At 39.2% G+C, this 17,918-nt stretch overlaps 1 protein-coding gene across 1 annotated transcript; it reads left to right on the top strand.

Moving 5' to 3' along the window:
• Positions 1-11,486: 11,486 nt before the first annotated feature.
• On the top strand, positions 11,487-15,765 carry MBL (mannose-binding lectin). Its single transcript, XM_009468170.2, is given in 5 exon segments — positions 11,487-11,670; positions 12,930-13,004; positions 13,588-13,594; positions 13,641-13,723; positions 15,386-15,765. Coding segments are annotated over 5 exon segments (687 nt in total). The 5' UTR covers positions 11,487-11,528.
• The last annotated feature ends 2,153 nt before the right edge of the window (positions 15,766-17,918 follow it).

The following is a 17,918-nucleotide window of genomic DNA, read 5'->3' as shown; positions in this document are numbered from 1 at the left end:
AGCGAAAAGGGGCTCCAGAAACTTAATGGTGTAGACGTTGCCGATCTACTGGAGCAATTACTAACAGAAAACAGCCTGTGCCAGAAGATCTTGTTCTATTATATACCTCATTTTGCATTGTAGATTATATTGAAACTACTGGTCACATAAAAACTATTCAAACTATACAAGAGACGTGACTAACAGAATAAAAGTCATTCTTCTTGACCTGGAGCTGCAAACCTCCTGTTGGATGGGACATGACTGAGAGGTATTTGAGAGCTAAGGGGTGCCATCGGAACACATTAACAAACCGTTTTTTGCATTTCTGTCATCATATCAAGATATCTTTGGCTCACTCTTTTTGGAAAGATCTAGTGTTTCAAAATCCTGGGTCTGGAAAATCTTGATAACTTCCATATTTTTGGCAGCTACCTTTTAAGAACAGTTAGGATTCATTCCCTAATGTTTTTCAAATAGTAAGACACATTTTGTGGAAAGATACTCTACAAATGCAACAGCTTTGATTTCTGATGAGTAGTAATGCTATCAAAGATTAATGACAACAGCTAGTTGTTTGGCTGGTGCATAAATTAGCCAAACTGTGGGGAGGAGTTTTAAAACAAAACAAAACAACAACAAAAACAAAAAAAAACAAAACAAAAATTAAAAAAGAGGGTCCATTTTGGTTTTAGTCCATAACGTGGAGAAATTGTGCATGACATTTACAAAAGGCAAAACTTCATCTCTGTTGTCTTTGTATTCAAGAGAGTCAGATCCAGAGGAGGCACTGGGCAGAAAGAGCTTGTTCTGCATTACTGTCCATCCACTATGTAACAGTCTACATATTTGATATCTGCCTTAAATTCTCTGACTATCAGGCAAATTAAATTCAGTGCAAAGGGTCACACAAAACTGAGAGTGATGCTAGTTAATATTTTATTGCATTGGCTTTATTCAAGATGCATAAATGTGTATTTATTCATTAAATAAGTGTTGTATTCCTTCAATACTGCTTCAGCATAATACACATGGTTTATTCAGAGTTAGTGCAGAAGAGTGTGGAGTTAGTGCAGTGCAGTTAGTGCAAACCAAGCTCACTCTTCATGCTCTTCCATAGCTAGCACTGAGTTCAGAGAAGCCGTGGACTGAGACACAAACACGGTCACTCAGGCACTTGGGTGTGGGCTTGCTTTTCTGTGCCCATAATGGTGACATTTTGCCAGCAGAGAAGGGAAGGAGTTGTTGAGGGAAAGGAGATCCCAGGATTTAAAAAAAAAAAAAAAAAAAAAAAATTCTTCCCTGAGGTTGTACTTGCTGTTTGCACATCCATCCGACTGGTAATAATGCTTAACTATTTTCTCAGTGAAAGATTTTTTTGTTACTGAAAATGACACAGTTCTGGCAGAGCATGTAGAAAAAGTTTTTGAGACAGCTGTCTAAAAGGCATGTGGAATCTGAATTTCCCAATTGCTTATAGTTACTAAAAAGTGCGATAGCACTGCCAAGTACGGTACATCAATTCAAACTGTGCAGATGTACCACATTATATTGCAGTACATCTTAGCCTGAGATGGTCATTGCTAAATTTGATGTCCAAAGGAGTGCAGTAATGGACAATGGAAGTGCTTTAGTAGAGGTGAAAAAGTGCATTCCCCCTTCTCTTCATTTGTTTACTAAAAATTCTGAAAATACTGATCCTAGAGAAGAAATGTAGCTGTTTAGCATAAACATACGATTGGCTTGTGTTACTGTTGAACCTTAAACACTTTAAGAACATTTCTAAAACAATGGTTTCTCCCCCCTTAACTCACACCAGTCCTGTTTAACAAGAGCTTGATCAGACCTAAACTGTTTGTCGCTATCCCAACATTACGGGGCTCAGCTGTTAGTAGGAGTATTGGAATATATGCTAAAGGAAGCATATGGCTTTGCAAATCAGGGAGGAATTTATTTAGTAATAGAATTTTATTTAGAGATTGCTCATTAATTCTTTAAATCAGCTTTTGGTTACAAGTATTTGCTTAAGTTTATGCAACATAAATTGCATACAACTACAGCTCAAATTATTTCTTATGAATAATGTATTTGAACAAATATAGGCCTTTAATATATTTGCAGTTGATTTGTAGTCAGTTCATAATTTTTATGTCTGAGCTCATTTTTTCAAGTTGTTTACTCGTTTAGGTTAGAAGTGGGATTTTACATATCTCCAAGTACTTACTATGCAATTTTCAGGGTGCATGATTTATTGCTTGAGGTGCCTTTTTCCTCTCCTTGAAAGTCTCTGGGAGTCCACCTGCCTAATAGCCTCCTGAAAAATTTACTGTGTTTGAGTTTACTGTGCAGGTAATGGAAAGAGAAGTGTAAACTAATGAAAAATATTTCTCTGCTTCTTGTGCAAATTTTAATTCATGCAATGGTTGTGCTACCAGCTAATAAACTCTTTTGCATTCCTCCTGCATGACAATGCATGGGTCCAAATATTCATGACTAGATAAATAATAGTACGCATAGATTGGCATCATTCAGATTAAAGAAGTAGAATAAACCATAAGAAATATTCCAGGAATGTTTCTTTCAGATCAGTTTCTGAGAAACTGCTGGAAATGCTGCTGTTTCTGGACCCAGATGTCCTGGTGCAGCCCTGCTCACCCTCATGCTGGCCCTTTGGAGCTGAGATGGACTCAGGTACTTCTCTTGTTTCTTCTAACTGATCCTTTTCAAATTGTGATAGCTTAAGTTTCTGCTCACGACTCAACCCCTTGCTTGTTATTCAGTCGCCGAGAGTCTCCAGTCACACACATCCTTCAAGAGAGACAGCTCAGGGATAACAAGCCCTTGAAAATGAAATGGCTGTTTTCTGTTTCGTTGCCTTGCCCGGGCAGCAGGATTTCAAGGCAGCTCAGGTCTGCGGGCTGGATGGGCACCACCAGCAGCTCTGCAGCCAAAGGGCTGCTCGTCCTCTCGTGAAGGAGAGTTGCCATCCCCACAGCCCCTGTCCTGGCATGAGAGCCCCGTGGCTGTGACCAAGTGAGGTTCACCTTGTGGGAGACTTCAGACATTTCCAGGAGGTATTGAGGCAAACTGTGCTGGGGCCTCTCAGAGGTGGGAGTGTAAGGGAAAAAGGGAACAGCAGGCTTTGGCTGGGAAATGAGGCTTCATATGTTGTGCTCTTACAGCTGGTATGTGTGTGCAAACGGTGCTGAAACAGAGGCATTTTTACTTTTGTATTTCTAGCCATTTCAACCAATGAGTGCTAGGCACATGTGGTACAGGGGAAGAAGCAGCAATTAATATAGCATGTGCTAAATAGGAACACTGTCTAATGCAAAACACCACCGCATGAGCTCCTTGTTATGAGCCTTAGGCTTTACTTAGGCTCAGGTCTGGGGCTGTGCAGTTACAAGCGCAGCACAGCCTTCCTGGAGCAGTGCTAGTCCTGATGAGCACCTGTGTCGCTCTCCACGTAAGATATGAAATCAAAAGCTGTACAGCTCTTCAAAGCTTTCACACTGTCTTCTGAAAAGCTACTGAGACAGAAACATGCTCTACCATTTTTATCTGTGCTCTGCTTAGTACTGTCACAGCTGTGTTGACTTATATTCCTGATGTGATTTTTCCAGTGCAATTTTCCTCTCCTGGTGGACAGTTAAGCCAGTCCTTAACATGACTAGCTAAAAAAAAAAAAAAAAAAAAAAAAGGTGTCTGTGAGGATGCTGCCTATTAGCCTATTAGTCTGCCTTGTAATTAGTATGTCCTGGATCTATGTTCAAGAGGCAGAATTTCAGTTAACCTCTTTGGCTGGTGGGAGTTCCCTCTCAGTGTGAGTGAGGGGGGAAAGCCAAATAGTGGGGGCTCTGCAGCTCTATTCCCTAGCCCCTCCGGTCTCTGAGAAAAATGACTCACGGATTGGTTTCCACGGATCAGTGGCCATCATCCTCTGTGAGGAGACTTAGTTGCCAGGACAACTGTTGCCAAGACAGACTGGTTTTCCTTGGGAACAATTTCAGTATGTTATTTCTGTACAGCGAACCATCTCCCATGTCTATTGTTAGACCCATGCAAGAAGCTATTGGAGTTTTAGCTCCAGGTGGAAATTAGGAAACAGTAGGAAGGAAAAACAAGTCTAATTACCAACAGGGAGTTTGCGGTCCTACAGGGATCTGCACAAAGTTTGTGGTCTCTCAGACTGTATGTGCACTCTGCAAACATGGGCGCCAAAGCCGTGTTGAAAGCCTCTTCGAGCCATGAGATCAAAATGAATTCCCAAGTTTACAATTCTCTTTAAAAATATTTAGTTGGGAATAGGATAAGGTCCTTGGGGATATTCTGTATTGTAGTACATAGCTATAAAAGTTATTATGATTGAGTACAGTGGCTGTGATCAACAGCCTGCATGTGCTGGAAGCAAGAGATTCCACCACCTCACCCAACCTGGGAAATGCTGGTAGTTTTTGGAATGACTGACATACCTTCAAAGGACCACTCTGTTCCCTTTGAAATTGCTTGTGAATTTTGTATCACCTGAAAGATTGCCTTAGCTTCATTTTGTAAATGGTATAGTGTTAATGGTGTATATGCAACAGTCAAGAAGCCCTCTTGTTACAGAGGCTTTTAAAGTTTCCAATTAGTTTCCAATTTTTTGCATGAAATACTTTTGCTTCAAGTGGAAAATGTCTTTGATTACTGTATAATATTAGATAATATTCAACTGAATGGATGTAAGCTAGTTAAATGGATAAACTACTCTCCTGAGAAATACAAAGCAAACAAATTTAACGCTGTTCTTATTGTCCACCAGAGGTCACTTACAGGCCACTTTATTCATTATTGGCAGTGCTTTCACTTGCCTGGTTAGCATCTGTTGTTTCCCATATTAAGTACTTCTAGATCAGCTGTGCAAATGCAGGTCCCGAAGACCCTACTAATGACTTTGAATCTTTTCTAGAATCATTAACATTAAGAAACAGAAAGGCAAATATGGGAATCATTCCGTTCATGTTTCATTTCCGGTGGATGAAAGAAACACAAAGGAAAAGAGTGAGAAGGTTCCTCTTCCTCCAAGATGAATGAAGGGCAGAAATTCCCCATTAGTCTATAGGCCCCACTAGCCCAAGAGTTAGACTACGTGCTATGAACTTACTATGAATGGCATTTATTTTTTGTTTTGTTATTTTTTGATGGCAAGATTTAACCGCTTCTTGCACAGAGCAATATAGCAACGAATAGTTTGGCACCATACACACATGTAAGCATCAGCATATTTTTTGTTTGATTCAGCTGAATGTAAGGTATAAACTGTGGTTTTATCATGAAGCACTGTAATTTATCTTTGTATGTGGGTATGCTGGACCAGAAAAAAAAAAAAACTATGAAATCCTCTGTCTCTCTAGCTCCCTAATTCTTCTGATATTGGGACAAGACTGTAGCTGCTCTCCAATATAAAGGTGTAAATATGTCATGATTTTACACCATGCTTAGTTTTCCAGTTGCACTAAGCAACGCGTTCTTTGCAGAAGTCAAACAGAAAGCTGGGTGAAAAGCAGCCTGGTGGCTGGATAAAAACTTTTCTTGAGTGATGGATGGCCCATACACAGATAAATTACAAATGTATAAGGTAAGTTCCCTTGAATCTTTATGAAGGTAAAGACTTTATAGTCAAACTTTTACAATGTGGGTAAAGCAGAACAGCTGACTAGGGACGGTAAGAATAGCATCTTGATGTTCTTTCTGAATCTCATGCTCTTAGAGCTCAGATCTCTTTTAGCTCAAGTGACAGGAAGCTCAGTCAGCAATTTTCAAAAGAGGAGGAGAAACTCGGTATGTGTGTTCCTAGTAGTCAGTACCCCAAGCGAGGGATCCTGTGTGAATTGCAAACTTTGTCTGAATCTCAAACAGAACTTCCTCCGAGTTAAGCAGGTTGTTTGGGTTTTTTTGGTCTGGTCTGACTTCAGAACTGTCGCACTCTCATCCAGCTTCTGTAAAAATAATATGCTTGGCCTTGCAAACTCCAAAGTACAGACTCAGCACCTCTGCAAAGTCTGTTTTTAATAAGAAACAGGAATAGTTTTTGGTTTATAAGCTTAGGTCCAGACTAATATGCAGTCATTTGAAGTCTGAAGGAGGGGAAGGTAGTACAAAATTCCACTTTGTTCCTAGTTTGTCAGCTCTCTGGTCCAGGACAGAAAAATAAATTAAAGAATATCTGATTCTCATTAATGTCCACTGAAAACTTGCTGGGATCTGCTTGTTTAGGTCTTTATTTTTATACATAGACATGAACTCAGAGTATTATACATGCTGGTGCATATGCTGTCTAATTTCTACCATGAACAAAGGGTGAGAATCTGTAATAATAGTTACAGTATTATTCCTGTTTGTACTTATCTGTGTTATTACTATGGCATTGTTCCTAGTCTGTCCTGCTATATAAATTCCCTTCTCTCTCACAAGCAGTTGATACTTTTACTTTGCTCTTAATATACAGAGGGTACACAGGACATCCAAATATTTTATCATTAAGGAGGGTTGACTCGGGGTACTAGCCCAAAACTGGAAGCAACTGTTCATCTGCATAGTCTCTGTGGCAGGCTCACAAGTGACAAGAATTAAATTAAGAGCTTCAGCTCTGCTCCATCCTTCTTACTGTGCAGAAGTATGGAGGCATGGTAGGTTACACAGGCAAGGGATAAATCACTACTAATTCAGAAGAAAAAGATCCTGCACAGGACAGCTTCCATTTTACATCTAAGACATCTGATTAAAATCACTGTATGAGCACCTATTAAGAATGGTGGTCTGAGGTTGTTCTGAAACAAGGTTATTCCTAGGGTTTTGTTCTTCAAAAGTCTTTAATCCTGACTCCAGTTGTCTCAATGAAAAGCTTGAAATACTTTGTAAACTCCTGGTTTGGGGATAAGAGCACTCTGTTGCTCTGACATCAAAGTGAACCAATGAGCTAGCTGTGCATTTCTATCCACTGCTTTGGCCATATATTCTTTTGGAAGTGTCTAGAAGCTGTCACCCTGCTATGTGGTGATGAAAATAATTGGATATAGTTCCCACCTCTGTTATTCCCATATGATGTTGCTGCTGGTGAAGAATAGTCAAAACTGATGGCTCCGAAGGCAAGTTTGAAACTTCAAAAGCCAAGTGTTCTCATGTGCTGAGCTGCTTGCTTCTCCAAGGAAATCTGCAGAGAGCTGCACCATGTATCAAAGAGCAGCCAGACATAAGACCATTCCCCCAAATGAATGACATGTGGAAAAGAGGGTACATTCAAGGATCTAAATAGTGAGGAACTCAGTACTCAAACTGGGAATCAGGAGAACCAAATAATTCTGGAGGAAGGGAAGGCTGTATAGATAAGGAGATAGAAAATGAAATTACAAATCCAGTGAAGAAAGGCTTTAATAATTTGTGAATACTAAGCCACCTGTCTGTATGATTTTTATTTGTCACTGATGCAGGAATTTGCAATAGTCCTGTAGGTTTGGATACCGCATATAAACATGCTGGATTTGCCACAGCTGAATAAAATTTCTACTGTGTGACAAACTACGTTTCAGCAAGATGGTGTCCTGACCTGGCGAGAACCTAGGGGTGGGGAAATTGCGGAGAATCCTATCTGCTTCATACTTCTGCTTTTGCAGGCAAGCAGCCTTCAGGGAAGTTCAACAGACATTCAACAAACCAGACATTTTTGTGGGTTACAAGGTTACAGGATGAGCCCTGGATGCTATATGTTGACAGCATATAGATACCACCTTTGGCTCTTGTCCAAAATAGCAAAGGTCAGTGTGGAAATTTCAACTTCCTATTTAAAAAAATAGATCTCTAATTCCAAACCTCTGTTTAATGATGTTGGCCCTACAATGTTTTTATCAAATTATGGCTGACAAATAGCACTGCTCTGAACTGGTGTTTTAATTTTATTTTTACTGAGACTAAATTTGTTCTAGCTCCCGAACAGGAAAGATACAAAGGCAGCCTGACAGCCTACAACATCTCTGTCTGATGCCACTGCATCAGAGAATAACAGCCCCAGAAATGGGATGTTGGGAACAAAATCACTCCTGACACTGCTGCAAGGGTAGAGTTTGAATTGGTTTTTGCAGCTGCAGATGTCTAACAGACCTTCCTCCGGGTAAGGAAATTTTCTGCAAGCAGAATTTCCCAAGACATCTCTTCCTCAGCATTACCTTTTGTTATCAATTTTGCAGAGCTACCTGTGGCATTATCCCACATACTGTTCTTGCTACTGTACTCTTCATGTCCACACATAGCCAGCTGGACAGTGCAAGCTCTATTGAGAAGTTTATTCTAATCACTAACTGCATCACTAGCATTACAGGAAGACAAGTACTAAGTGATTTACTTGAAAGTATAAAGATATATTCCTTCACCCCATGTTGTTTTTCCAAATTCCACATCCCATTTTTAAACATATATGGGTATGTTGGAGTTGGCCAAGTTTTTTCCAGGGATAATTCAGAGTACATTGCAGGAAAGTCACTGCAGTCAAGCAAGCCTCAAATATCCTTCCCTCTCCTAGGTTATTCAAAAAAGAACCCATTGACTGAATAAAGGGGAAAAACCTTACAGTCAAAACTTTCAGTGCCTAATTTTTTGGTTGTTCCTTTGTACTGTAACACAGCTAATGTCTGTCCAAGGCCAGGCAAAGTGCAAAGGGCTCACTCCTAGAATGTCATATGCAGTACCTGTAAATAGGGGTGGTAAGATTGAGGTAGGCAATCGTTAGGATTGTGCAAGACAGAGATAAGCCAGTAAGCAACTTCTTCCCAAAACAAAGCACAAAATTACAGCTTTTAGTAGAAATGTAAGGGATTTTTTTTTTTTTTTTCTCTTGGAAGGCTCATCCTTATGGTAAAAACCCAGCAGGTTTCTGTTCCATTTTTTGTCTACTACATTCTGTTGTGCTGGCTGTCAGGGAAGCCAGTGGTGCGATAAGAGTTTCACTGTGTGCTGATCAAGTAAAGGTGTTGGTAAGTAAAGATCTCTTTTGCTGTGATAAATATTTGACCATACTGAGGCCATGCAACCCTTGCAGGTGCAGACATGCTGGCTAGAAAGGACTTTTGTAGGCTGTCCTACTGGAGCATGGCAAGCTGATGAGGAGGACTGTTAGCAGGATGTAATCCGTCAGTTTAATAGCATTCTGTCCTTGAGTATTCTCTGTATAAATGTAATATCTGCTTTTGAGGAGCAGTTTCCCTAGTATTTGACTTCAATAGGGCTGTCCTGTGCTGTCAGATCCTCGGGTTTTGGGCTGATGATTCAGAGCTGTCACTTCCAAGACTAGGTCTGGAACAAGGACTCCCTGCTGCCTCTTCCAGGATCCCTTCCCTGCTGTTACCTGCATTGGGTGAATGGTGTCCTAAAGCATGTTTTATGGAGGAACAAAAGAATTACTTGAGATCTATGTCTTTAAATAGGACCTCCAGAACTAGCTACCTCCTAAATGTAAGTTTCATGGCATCTCTCAAGGCCTAATTCTGATCTCTCTGCTGAGAAAGCCTGCAACTGTGTAAGCCTTGGGACCTGAGGACTGTCACTACATCCACATTTAGTGTGATTCTCCATGTGGGATTCTCCATTTTCTCTAAATATAACTATGGATTGCAAAACCTATTTTTTTCTATTTCAGCTCCCTAAGATTTATTCCACTTTTGTGAGAAATTTGGAACATTTTGCTTTTTTATCTAAACCATTGTTGGTGCACATTATCATTAGTCTCTTTGGGAAGTGACTTCATTGCTAGGAAACCCTGCCACCAATTTGCCAAAGGTAAACAGACACTTTGTCTTTCCTAGAATAAAGGATTGGGGTGGTCAACTTGGAAAACTTTGGAAGTAAATAGATCTTAGCTCCTGGCAGGCAAAACCAACAAAGGTTTGTGTGAGGCTGAATCTCTGTAGGGAGAGGACTTCTCTGAGAGATTAACGTTTTGTTTTCAAGTTTTCTTTTATTATGAAGTCCTTCCTAACTTCCGTTATTTTGAACTTTGCTTGCTGCCTTCATGGGAGACAGCAGCAATCTCAACTTCCCTGGTACTGGATAATTAACATAGTATAAAAATTCAGCAGAAGCAAATCCTTAGAGGGCTGTTAAGAACTGGCTTGAGTCCATGAAGCTGGATAAGAAATATAAACCCGGATTCAAGCCTTGTTATACTAATTACCTAAATACCTTTCTTTACTTTATTTTGGTGTGTGCCATTGCCCAGATTTTAACGTGAGCCTAATGGAGGAACCACAAAGAAGTATATTGAAAAGTGGTGCTTCTTAAACTCTGCTTTTTATCCTAAGGATAATGTTCTCACAGTAATATGCTAGTGATTATACTTCATATTGTACTTTATCAGATGAAACATGACAGGGGAAGATGCTCTCTGTGGGTAACCTTTTCTGAAGTTTAAAATAAAGACAAATAATTGAGGTGACTAGCAAAATTCACACTGGATTTGATTTTCTCTCCTTACCCCAATCTGTCAACCAAATGGTGCTTCCTTAGGCTTGTTTTTCAGTTTAACTGGTAGAACTGGGAGAAAATAAGGCCAATTGACTTTAGTATGTGGCTTATTTACTATAAAAGTTTGTCAGCACATGTTTGTGGTAGTTTCATTTTTTTTCTTTTCTGTTAAACACAGAATACATGGGACATGAGTGCCTCAAATTTGACCCTCATATTAAAATCAAGGATAATTACTGTGGTGCAGCTTGTCAGAACATCATGCAGAGCTTTACCTTATGATGTTACTGCCTGTTACTGTTGTTCTGCTCAGAGAGGGCAGCAAAGTACTGCAGATCTGGGATCCAAGAGGACTTCAGCTCTGAGGTGTAATACTGAGGAAGAAATGTATCTTATTAATATACAAGGTCTGACAGGAGAAATTGGGAGGCAATCAGATCATTACTACTTAAATGCATGTAAGCTTTTTGCCCTTTAAGGTATGGGTGTTTGCTAGTAGTGGAGATGCTATCAAGAGAAACAGCTTAATCACTTTAAGCTTAGACATACAGCAGTCCTGATAACTGTGGAAAGAAGAGTTCCAGCAGAAATACAATAGCTGGAGAGTTCAGGATTCATCCCAAACTGGGATACCGTATGACTCATTTGGCATGAGAGAAATGCTTTAAATTTAGACGCACAATGAAGAAAACATCAAAATGGATTTGCAGAATGGTGAGATTGATGACTGTTGCTATATTAGGTATTTTCATTACACCTTGAGATTTTCAGATTCTTATAAGTTTGGTTGTTTCTTTTCTGGTTTCCATACATAAAGATACAATCAGAGGCTAGATGAAATGGTTCAGACACTATCCCTTGTTCTTGGTCTTTTGGCTGAAGATGGGAGTGTATTTCCTAGGCAATGTAGGCAACTTTTTCATAGGCAACCCTTTAAAATTATGTAAATGGAGAAATTTAAGAAATTACTCTGCTTGATTTGTCACAGATCTGTGGACTCAGCAAGGACTCTTCTTAAGTCTTTCAATGCCTTGGTACTTTGGCTTTCACTGCTGATGGTAATAAGTTCAGTTAACACAGATAAACCTGAAGAGAAAATTTATTCCTGCCCAGTAATTCAGTGCAGTGCTCCTGCAGTCAATGGCTTACCAGGCAGAGATGAAAGAGATGGTCCCAAAGGTGAAAAGGGAGAACCAGGTACAGAGCTATGACCATTTAGCAATATTGTATTTTTGGCACTCCTTATCATCCCTTTAGTCTTGCTTCATGCCTCCTTCATTCCTTCATTTTGTCTTTTTACTTCTCTCCTTTTCTTCTGCCCCATTAACCTTTTGTAGGCTCCGCACAGTTTCAGGAAGCTGAAAATGCCCTCTGCATTTATAAGGCTACTCTAAATACTTGGCTTTTAATAAACAAAAAAATACAATACATTTCCACAGCAGCCCATAAAACAGAGACATAATGAGATTTTAATCTGATTGTACCATTTGTACTCTGAATCACTTAGTTTCCTATGATACCCTACTAAATGATTATTGCTTTTTCTTTCCAGCAGCCAGCTCTCAAAACCAGAAATCATGCTTGCTAGGGTTGGCACCTAATCTGATGGTCATAACTTGATTGCTTCATACTCACTAAGTTCCAACAACAAAATTCCCCCAAGGCATGATTTGTCAGCTAGGTAACTTTTTTCATGCACTGCTGCGAACAGATCAGCAAGTGCTTTCTGTCATGTGGTAGAACTAAGTCACCTGCTCTCTCAAGTTGCCAAATCACAGTTTCTGTCCAAACACTTAATAAGTACATATAGAATCGTATACTTTCTTACCGTATCCTGTCTGTGTTATCATGTGTATACTACACATCTTGGAATTAGATAATTGCTTTTCAACCTCCAAGCAAACTCCCATCATTATCAACACCATTTGATATGAACTGTGACATAAAATTTCAGTGCTGTATATTGATATTCTATATAGACATTTTCTGGTCCGCATACCCTCAGCATGCTCTCTGCAATTTCGTGGTGGAAATAAGTAAAGCCAGCACTATCTGTTTCAACAAACTGCTTCAGAAGTATCCTTAATCTTATGATTTAGCTCATTTTCTAGATCATATACTGTGATGTGTGATTGGATTACAGCTGAAGTATATTGGCTTTCTGGTTTCAGAGCATGTGTACCTCTGCAATAACATGAGACAGCATTTATTTCATTGGATTTTCAGTGCCATAAGTAGGCGTAGTGAAGAATTTTTCATCAAAGTAATGCATTTCCTAGCAAATGAAGCTTTCCACAGGAACAATTCAATTTTCCTGAGATGTTTTTCTTTTTTTGGGGGGGGGAGGGGGGGAGGAAGAGTCAGTGTTTGGTACTCTCTCTAAGCACTAAGAAAACATAGTGGGAGAAAAACTTAGAAAACATTTAAACAATTTTATTTTAAATAAATCCTTCTAGGAGAAGGATTTCTGGGTCTCCTAAAAGGAGATTTAGGAGCACAAGGAGAGAAAGGAGAAAAAGGAGAACATGGAAGTAAGAAATAAATATCTCATGTTTCTATAATCTGGTTTTCAACCTTTTAGTATATTTTCAGAAAAATATTTGTGTTAATGTCCAGTATTCTTATACCATCATTTGAGGAAAGGTGTGATTTCCAGAAGTGTGAGGAGCAGAAAGATAAACCGTCTGTTCCACAGGAGATGAGCTGACCAACATAACTGGGGGGGAAAAAACGTGTCTGGAATGAGTCACTAGTTTATTGTTGTCTGTGAGTGAAATAACAAATGTTCTATCTCATATTCTAAACAGCATTTTTTCTGTCATTCTTTGCCTGTTCATGTGGTTTTTTACATCAACTTGAATTAATTTAAAAATGTTTACATGTGTGTTTCGCCTTTGAGAACTGGGCTTTTCCCTCTGAATAGAAGATGACTTTGGCAGCCCTGAGAATTTAAAGCCCACCCAAGTATTGATCCCAGTCAGGGATAAGGCTCTCCCAGTGGGACAAATTCCCACGGAACAAATCTGCAATGTGGCCTGTGGTTTCTGCTCTGGAAACCAAATAGCTCTCTCACATGGCATCAGGTTACAGGAGAGCTAAGCATCTCGGAGACAGTTGTGGTGTGGCCATTTTAATATAAATTACTAAATAACACCCTTAACTCCTAGTTGTAGTAACCTGCAGAGACAAGTAAGTGCTTTGGAAACAAAAGTACAGGTTTTGGAGGCTGAACTAAATAGATATAAAAAAGGTAAGGTCCAACCATTGATTAGTTTTGTTTTTGGCCTGGTATAATGATGGACATGCTTGTGCTGGAGAAGGGACTGAAAACAGTAGGTTGGAACAAATATTACAAATTTCTCTTGTGTTGCTCAGGAGAGATCGTCATTAATTAAATGCTGTCTCACTGAATACGTCCTTCCTGAACTGACCTGCCAAACTTTAAGGATCACTTTGCCAACATACAGGGCAGGGGCTTTGTTACATGGACTGAGGGATCAGCTACTGTTCCCCAGGTGCTTGTGCTTTAAGCATTGCATTACATTTCTCTTACTGCCTCAGTTCTAGATAATTTTCTATGAGTAGACGTGGATTGGGATGTTGTCTGCCTGGGCCTGGCTGCAAGTAATTTCTCAAGAGATACCGTGTGAAAACTTCCAAAGAACGTCTCATCAGTGTACTACTAGTCCTGGTACAAATGCCGCATTAGGAAAAGCACAAGGCCCATCATCATTCTTGAATTAACTTGGGACAAAATGACATAGGCTGCAATTTACCACATCACGAGCATCAGCAGAATAGTCATATAGCTCCGCACCACGCTGGCCATCCTTCCAAGGGGGAGTGTCTTCCCTGGAGAAAGCACAACTTTGAAGCCACAGTTATGTGTAAGGCCTGAAAGTAACCTGAAATTGGGGCACGAAATTGAAGAGCACGGAGAGGCTGAAGAGCTGGTAGCAGTAATCTCTTCAGCCATCTCCCTTTTGTCCTCCTGTGCTCGTGTATCAGCACCCTAGAAAAGGGCATCTGTAACCGTTGTGGAGGTTTTACCTGGCACAGGAGCGTAGCGGGGGGTTCCCTGCCCCCAAGAGCATTGTGCTGGTACCATCCCACAACATCAGGCGAAAATTTAACTGTGCATATGTCCAGCTTTTGTATCATTGTTATATGGTGGTAGACTCCCTTCACACTAATCCCAGAAACCTGTTAAAGACAATAAGATAAAATAACTTGCCCATTAAAGACAGCAACTGTGTTTCAAAAGAATTGCTGCTAGTAGTTTTATCTGCTAAATGAACAAGAGCTTCACTTTCCATTGGCTTTTCATGAAAGCCTGACAAGCGTGTGAGCTATGTATTCCTACTGCTCCTAAGATAATTTAGATTTTCTGGAGAAATACTCAGTTTCCCAGGCTCGCTAAAGCTGTCCCTATGACTCCCCTGTCTGCTCTGTTGCTTTTAAACCCTGGATTTTGTTACAGTCCCTCAACTTTGGTTTATGTGATAAAGCTGATAGGCATAGAAGATCTCCTAACTGCAGCTCAGTTCCTTTGTATGATTTTAATTGATCTGTGATTTTTGCATTGAAACCTGGCAAACTATTTTGTCTTGCTTGCAATTTGAGCGTGAATTCCTTCAGATCCTGATCCAAGAGCTGTAATACCATATTACATATACCATGAAAAACATCAGAACAAGACTTGTGATCCAGTTCGTTGTGAAATTCCAGTTTTCTTCAATTGTGGGCTTGATATTTCCAGGTGTCTATTTGGTTTGGCTTCTATTGGATTCTGCCTACTACTTCAACAAATGGTCTGTTTATAGCTGGTATTAGCTACTTCTGAAGTACAATTGTGATATGGATAAATAATCAATTTTTGGTATAATACAATTATGTTCATTTTTGTTTCTAGCTTTGATTTTAAAGAACATCAAGAGTATTGGTAAAAACATATTTGTCTGAACTGAAAAAGAAGATACTTTTGACAGTGGAAAATCCCTTTGTGCAAAAGCTGGAAGTACACTTGCCTCTCCTAGGAATTAGGCTCAGAATACAGCTTTAGAAGACTTAGTAAGACCTTCAAAGCAGGCCTAGATGGGGATATCTGATGAACAGACTGAAGGCAGGTTCATGTATCTGAATGGAGGGGCTGTAACTTACAGAAACTTGAATGCTGGAGAACCAAATAATCTAAAAAATGAAGACTGTGCAGTAATACAAGACTCTGGAAAATGGAATTATGTTAATTGTTCAAATTCGCATGCCTTAATTATTTGTGAGTTCTTGAGCTGATGAGTCTAAGAAAACCCGAAGTTTTTGCTCTCAATTATGTGGCTGATATAGAAGTTTGTTCCCATAAAGGTGGCTTGGAGTAACCAGAACCAGAGTGTATTTATAATTGTTTTCCCTTTGACATTCAGTTTTGAATCTCCTAATAAAATACAGATTTAATTTTTTCAATCACTATGAATTAAAGTGTGTTTATCATAGTAGTAAGGCTAATGAGTTATGGCATGCTCAGCAAGCTGATTGTTATACCTTGCTATGAGTTCCTCGTAAATGCAGCATGAGGGAAGCATTTTTTAATAATCTTGAAACTAATGAAAAATTTGTATATATTCTGTCTTTGAGCTGAGCTGTTAACTTGGAGAGATTACTCTCCACGTGTTGCTTCTGATACGTTCTTTTATCATGTAAATAATGGACAGTGCATACAGTCCTATGTTATTTCAGTATTTAGTGATGGCTTTGCTCCTTAGCACGCTTTTACTCTAGTTCTAAAATTCACTGATAATGATCACTTAGAGCCTAGAGTGGTATTTGTTGTCTGGGTACAGAGGTCCATTGCACACAAGTGATTACTGACATGCAAATAATTTCTTTTCTGAAATTTCAGCTATTTTCGTGCTGTTTTTTTCCATGTGATAGGAAAATGAAATGTGCTGTAACTACAAAGAGGAATAAAACAGTAAGACCCCCAGCCAGGTTGCTTTGTGTGCAGTAGAACAATCACAAGAGAACAAGATCTTTTTTTGGCAATCTGTAGGCATCATTTGAAGTACAGGAGATGGAGATCAAGATTTAAATGCAGTAGAAAGCAGAAATTTTTTGTCTTAAATTAAACACAAGAGCCTACTGGTGAAATGTACTCCAGGTGGAATTTAGCTCGTGCAGAAAAACAGCAAAAGGCTTTATTTACATGAATAGGTCCTTAATGTGAGAGAAGTGATACATAGGGTTTTATGATTTTCTTGGTGGGAGCTTCTTTCACCTCAAGTGAACTACAAAAGGTGAACTACAGGCTGGATTAACTAGGAATAGGTGAATACCATGGCAACAAAGCCCAATACTAAAAGTTCAACAATTAAGGAAAATGTTTACATTCAGGCTTTAAGTTTTTGACCATGGAAGAGTAGATTTTCAATTCCTCTTCCACCTAGTTTAAGACATGTAAGCTAAGTACCTCTATGGAGAGGACTATGTCTACACTGGCAAGTTATGTGGACCCGTGGGAACATAGGAACATATCTGTACAGGGGAGTATTTGGTGCCCAGCTCATCTGTTTTATTGCTGTTATTTTCATTGCCTAATTCCATGTCTACCTTTGTAAGTAATGACATTTCTTTTCTCTGCACCAGGTTATATGGGTACAGCAAAAAAGCAATTACTGAAATTGGTGAAGGGTATGAATTTTCTAGAATATGATTTATCTGCTGATCTGCATCATGTTCTCCTTGTCATTACTGGCAACATATCTTTGCAGTTCTCAAGTGAACTGCATTCCTTTTCTTCATTAACTGGTGTCCTGCAGCTACAAAAACAAGAACTTTTAAAATTTTGTCTGGGAGTTTTAAATCAATATTTATTGCATGAAAACGCAGGATATGGTGCAATATTTTAAAGACAGATTTGGGTTAATTTAGGGCAAGAAAGAGACATTGCAGAGAGTAAGTACAATCCTGTTGTCCTTCCAGGTTTAGAGATCAGTGGTAATTCAGTCTCCAGTGCATTTATTTGGAATGATTATGTAAGTCTACTTTGAGATTGTATCCAAAAACCACTGTGATATGTTTTGTGACCATTTCATTTGGAGCTGGACTAAGAGCAATGACGTATTATGCCCCCAGTGCGTCAGCCAGTAGGTTACAATGACTAAACTGCTGATTTGAAAAAGATTTGGAGTAGTATTTTGAGTAGTATTTTGCAGATGTGAACAGTTGTGTTCTTTCAACTGAATTTTTTTAGAAATACTATTCCTAATTGCCATGTGAGTCACTCTCTCAAAAGTCCAGCTCTGAAATGTAATGTAGACTAATTTTTAAATTATTTTGCCCAGCAAATCTCCAATAGGGTTGTTAGAAATTTATGAAGCTTCTTGTAACCTTATGTTAAGATTGATTGTGTTTGGAGAGCACTACACATCATTCAAATGGGATCTATACAA

This window comes from Nipponia nippon, unplaced genomic scaffold (assembly GCF_047370975.1).
Source record: "Nipponia nippon isolate SJK-2023a ecotype South Korea unplaced genomic scaffold, ASM4737097v1 scaffold_3, whole genome shotgun sequence".
NCBI lineage: Eukaryota > Metazoa > Chordata > Aves > Pelecaniformes > Threskiornithidae > Nipponia > Nipponia nippon.
This window is presented reverse-complemented; position numbering and strand designations above follow the sequence as displayed.